The sequence below is a fragment of the Juglans microcarpa x Juglans regia genome, chromosome 5D (genome assembly GCF_004785595.1).
Source record: "Juglans microcarpa x Juglans regia isolate MS1-56 chromosome 5D, Jm3101_v1.0, whole genome shotgun sequence".
Taxonomy (NCBI): domain Eukaryota; kingdom Viridiplantae; phylum Streptophyta; class Magnoliopsida; order Fagales; family Juglandaceae; genus Juglans; species Juglans microcarpa x Juglans regia.
In genome coordinates this window covers 32443067-32448453 of record NC_054602.1, presented here as the reverse complement: position 1 = coordinate 32448453, position 5387 = coordinate 32443067, and the positions used below count along the sequence as shown (strand labels likewise).

The 5387-nt window shown below is 37.2% G+C and overlaps 1 protein-coding gene across 1 annotated transcript; it reads right to left on the bottom strand.

The window, feature by feature from the left end:
* Positions 1–1448: 1448 nt before the first annotated feature.
* LOC121266200 (patatin-like protein 2) lies at positions 1449–3971 on the bottom strand. Its single transcript, XM_041169959.1, has 7 exons — positions 3715–3971; positions 3291–3472; positions 3004–3193; positions 2657–2818; positions 2227–2529; positions 1929–2101; positions 1449–1764 (listed from the first exon to the last, which is right to left on the bottom strand). Exons 1-7 carry the CDS (start codon positions 3844–3846, stop codon positions 1686–1688), a joined length of 1221 nt encoding a protein of 406 aa, XP_041025893.1. The 5' UTR covers positions 3847–3971; the 3' UTR covers positions 1449–1685.
* Positions 3972–5387: the final 1416 nt, after the last annotated feature.

Here is a 5387-nt window from a genome sequence, read left to right as displayed (position 1 = left end):
TTGTAATTTCCGTACATCAGAATTAGACAGCTTAAAATTAATTTCCCTTGTGGTTTTAGTCTTTCGGTGATCTGAATTTTCAACCAAAGTCTAGTAATCTATTATACACACTAAAATCCTAGCACCTATAGCAATTGAGGGGAGTAGTAACTTAATCAATTAATTAATTACTCGGCTAGTTCGTAGCTATATTCTCACGCATGTCATCATGAATAGGGGTGCTATCCGAAAGGTTGGCAACCAATCCCACCCCCCGCCGCTGGGGGGGGGGGGGGGGGGGGGGTCGCCACCATGGGTGGGTGTCCCCATTCAAATATTGAGCGAGCTGAGAGAGATACGTATGGTGACGACAAGAGGTAGAGAGAGAATATAACAAATAACAATTGGATGAAGTTGGGGCAACATTGATGGTGACCACGAGCTATAATAGAGGACTTGTGGAAGGGAGATTGAGAGAGTAAAGAGAAAAGAGGGAGATATATACAAGGGGTTGGGGAAGGCTGTTTTGAAAATAAAGTACGTAATAAAACGACGTCGTTTTGGAGAGTTATATTTGAGTCGGGTTTGGGCTTAGCTTGGCCCCATCCCTCGACTCCCAAAAACGAATGGAACTAGCTTTGCCCACGCGCTGGCCTTGTGCAGATAGGTGCCCTTAACTGGCCCATATGAGGGAACAGACGGACCGAATGCGGTGGCCCGCCACCCACCCCTAACCTTGAAGTTCAATAAAACAATTAAACACGTACGTACGACACTCTTGTATTAACCTCGTGTGTTCTCTGTTTTCTCCTAACGTAATTAAAGTTTGTGGGCCTCTCGGCAATTAAATATTAATAAAAGATCAGTACCTGTCTTAGTTACATACGCAATATCGACCGTAGTGTAGAAATCTGACCTGGATGTGGCGCCGGGTCCTCACTCACATAATCATGAATCAATATAGTCAAACATTTGGCTTAGTCAGAGATATATATATTATATAATATTGTGTTAGTCTTTAATTGCATGCAGTTGATGAAAGCGATCGAGCGTTCAACATATGTCGAATCCGAGCATCACGTACGTGCAACGAGACTTCTAATATATATGGTGATCAGCGATCTGCACGGCGCGCGCTTTCGTATATATATACATAAAATTGGACATCAACATATCAGCGGTAAATATATGAAATTGCATATATAGGCCTAGCTAGTTTGCATATATAGGCCATTCGATCCCTAGCTAGAGGACAGTGAATCTGCATGGCATTTGTGTGGGTGAATCTGAGGCAAAGAAGCAGAAATACTGACGGGCAGTGAAACTAAGGAAGGAAATCGAACTCATGATACAATATATATATATATATATATATATATATATATATATATATATATAGTTTCATGCAAGAACAATAGTTCCAAGAAATTAGTTGCAATTTGATTGAGAGAAAATGCTGTAAAAAACAGAGTTGGCAGGTAATTGCCTTATTTTTATTGATCACACAATAAAAAATCGATGAAAAAACAGAAAATTAAATTACATAATTAATTTGGAATGACTCGGTCAAATGGTGGATTATTATGTGCTTCCACCTCAACCTTACAATAATTTTTTCACAACTTCCAATTACAAAATAATTAATCAAATATCTATTCATGATGACACAAACATTAATTTCTTCGATCGCTTAAATTAGTGTAACATCATTTGGAATTTGCGGCCTGTCCATTAGGGGACTTAGCATGGCGAAGCTGCCTCTCTTGGGATAGTATTTTCGCAAACCTGCAAGAAATAAACGAGTTTGATAAATATTCCATTTGACTAACATCGAGTTAATTTATAAACGTGATAATTAACTTATAATTAATAGATCAATTCATCAAATTAAGCAATTGTCAAAGTTTAATTAATTAATTATATAGAGTTATATATAGCCAGATACGTACCTTCTGAGAGCTTCTTCATTAGTTTCATGGCCAGAACGCTCGAAAAGTCCAGTTTCCAAATTCACCCTAGAAACTGGCTCTTTTAGCAATTCTTCACCAACTTTCACAAGATCATCCAAATTCTTCTTTGTGGCTATATCCACAGAAGAGATATCCCCAGTCAACTTGTCGTCCTGTAAATGCATGAATTAGAAAGGTTGAATTGATAAAAGGCTTTTGAATTTCATATATTCATGCACGCATCCGTTTATGGAGAAATATTGGCGGCCATGTATAATAATAATAAAAATATATATACCTGAATCCGTAGATAGCTTTGCGCTGACTGAAGGGCTTGGAAAACAACAGAAAGGTGCAAGTCGACCATATCCGCACTTGCTTGTGTAAATATATCAACAATAGGTGTGGAACCCCCATTGGTTAGCCAGCTCAAAATGCCCCACTTAGCTGCCTCATGCGCATTAAATTTCTTCGCAACTTTTGAAGATCCAGTTCCTAATGATATTACCAGAAACTTTCCGTAGTCCATCGGTTGCATGGGAAGGAAGTCTGTATTTCCTTTAGTGACCTCCTTTGTTACTTCACCGATGGCAAGCAAAGCCTAGAATATTATTTAATGCACAAATTTAGTAAATTAATTTTCTAAAGAAAAAGGAAATGGGAATTTAGATTTGTTTGCATGTGTAGGCCGATATATGATATCATATGATATATATGTACGTACGTACCGGATTATTTGCCGCAACGCCACCGTCTACTAGGTTAAAGTCTCGAACTTTTCCTGCGGGGTCTTTGGTTTGAAAGTAATGAGCAGGAAGATAAGTTGGTGCTGCTGAGGTTGCGATGCATATGTCAGAGAGTAAGGCATCTGAGCTTGGGTTTCTCTTCACCTGGTGCATGGAAAATTAATCAGATTAAAATTGGAAGTTATAATTAGAACTGAGCTCCATTAAATTGAAGGTTATAACTTTCTAGCTAACTCATTAATGGTCATCAAGAACATCGTAATCCCTCATTTCGCTTGTGAGTGGAAAATATGGAAACGTACGTGATTTTAAATAGTAGTTCTACGTACCTCGTAGCTGGAGAAGACAGTTGGCTGGAGCCGCTTAATGTCAAATGTTGGGATGACAATATTGGTCAATGTCTGGTGCAACCTTGTGCTCCCAAGTTTTTCCTTGACAAGGCTGTGTAGATACTTGCCATCGTATTTTGGTCCGGATAAAGCTTTCATTATCTTTGTAATATGAGGGAACCATGCGCAACTGGAATTCAAATATATCATGATCGAGTTCATGTTAATGACTGTAAAACGAGTTGTGGATCAATTGAATACAATAAAAATAAATAAATAGAGTTCACCTGTTTTGTGGGAATATTTTAGGGCATTGGTTTAGGTAGAAGTCCTTGATATCCTTGGCGGCAAACAAGGGTCGGTTCTTTTCATTTGGGCTTGTCAGCATGGCAGTCACAAGACCGCCTGTGCTTGTTCCTGCAATCACATCAAAGTAATCTGCGATTCTTGCATCTTCACCGTCCAGTTTCTGCACCATAACCAAACAAATTAAGATATAATCTAAATAATGTATCTATGTTTTTGTGTTTCTATACTAATTAATGTGTGGGTGTTTACGCATGCGTGTGCATGCATATATAATTAATATATGGTGTATGGATCAGCATCATTGAGTCGACTAAAAATAAAAATGGAATGCGTGATATTCTGAACGTGGAATATGCTCTTCATATTAACATGCATGCATGTTGCTAGAGTAATATAGTCGACCTGCAGCTCAGATTCTAAAAAGCTAAGGATAGTTCCTGGGATAACTCCTCTAATTCCACCACCATCAATGCTGAGAACGGTGATCAGTTTTCCAAAAGTTGAAGGCTGCAGGGTTACATTTGTTGTTTCCATGGAGAATAAGGTACAGATATCAGAGAGCGAGAGCGAGCGAGAGAGAGAGAGAGAGAGAGAGAGAGAGAGAGAGAGAGAGAGAGAGAGAGAGATCTTATGAGCCTTTGAAATTAGGATTTTGCGATCTTGATATCATTTTAACAAGAATTGTAAGGTATTTATAGGCTTATGATTCCAAATTCCAACAAAATAATGCTTAGTACGTGTAAGGGATCACGACCTTGAAAAAGTCACCAGATCATAAACATTCTTCAACTTTATCTCGTTTGTGCTTTCTTGGATATGACGCGCGTACTTGTTCAAATTAGACCACGCACTAACATACAATTCATGAGTCTGCATGGACCAAGTTATAAATTGTCAACAATTGAAAAACTCAGATGATTCTAACTGTATGCCTTGGCATAAAAATGGTCCCATTTACTGGTTATGGACAATGAGGCATCATGCATTACACAGTACTTAAACGCATGTGAGAATTGTAGGTATGACTTGAGAGAATTTGGTAAGAATGATAGGTGAATACAATAAAGCCAACGTGGGGCTAGTTGGGTCTGCTAGCATGGGGTACGGGGATCGGATATCCCCAACTTATAAAGTCAATAATTATAAATTCCCTATATATCATGTGTACAAATGATATAGAAATTACAATTCAAGAATTAAAGGGAACTCTAATTAGGTTTAAACGTGTAAAATCTTGTTTCTCAAAAGGCGGCGATCGAAGAAATCAACGACGAATAGCAAGGTCAATTTCGGGTACCGACGATTACTTGCAGAGATGATCATTTGAGTCACAAGAAATCAAGAATTCAATAAACTAAGGTACCTAATTCAATTTTAACTAGTACGTTACTTCAACTATACAATATGATAAGTTCATGCGACCTTTGAGTACAAAAAGGGAAAAGTTCATCTTATCCAGTTCATGATCTTAAAACATGCATGCTTTATATATGATTGAATTAGGTACCTTAAAGCATATATATATGATCTTAATTCACGTCTTTCAGGCCTAATGCATTTCATGATCATCTGAAAACATCATGTACAATTTGAATTATGAATCATATATAAGCATGTTTTAATTAATAGAATTATGCAAAAGAGTTATAAATTTTCTTTTGGTTTTTTGTTCCTTCTCTCTTTATATTTTTCCTAGCTAGCTATTTCCTTTATTGCTTGTTAAACTACGGCCACAAGTGAAAATCCAAATATATATCGAAGTCCTCCTAATTAAAGGTTGCCGTCAATATTAATGATCGCCGATTCCCAGATCCTGATCATGTTCAATTACCTTCTTAATTTTAAGTTTTCGATCAGAAATAGATATGAAATTGAGTGGTCCTGTCAATATTTTTAAGGCCGTAAATGTTGAACAATTAATTAATATGGATATAATAATTGAGCCAGAAGAAGCTAATTAGTCCCGGACTTGAAATGAGGCTCCATCTACTTAATCTGCATGAACTTCATCTTTTCAGATACTGATCATGAGAATATTTCATCGATCGATCGATTTTATATTTCCATAATGATCT

Excerpts from the sequence above, each read along its gene's own strand:
- LOC121266200 (XM_041169959.1), bottom strand. The coding sequence starts at position 3,846 with ATGGAAACAACAAATGTAACCCTGCAGCCTTCAACTTTTGGAAAACTG. Across the intron at positions 3,473-3,714 it reads TTTTAGAATCTGAGCTGCAG|AAACTGGACGGTGAAGATGC; the intron begins GTCGACTATATT and ends GTTATGGTGCAG. Across the intron at positions 1,765-1,928 it reads AATGAAGAAGCTCTCAGAAG|GTTTGCGAAAATACTATCCC; the intron begins GTACGTATCTGG and ends TATTTCTTGCAG.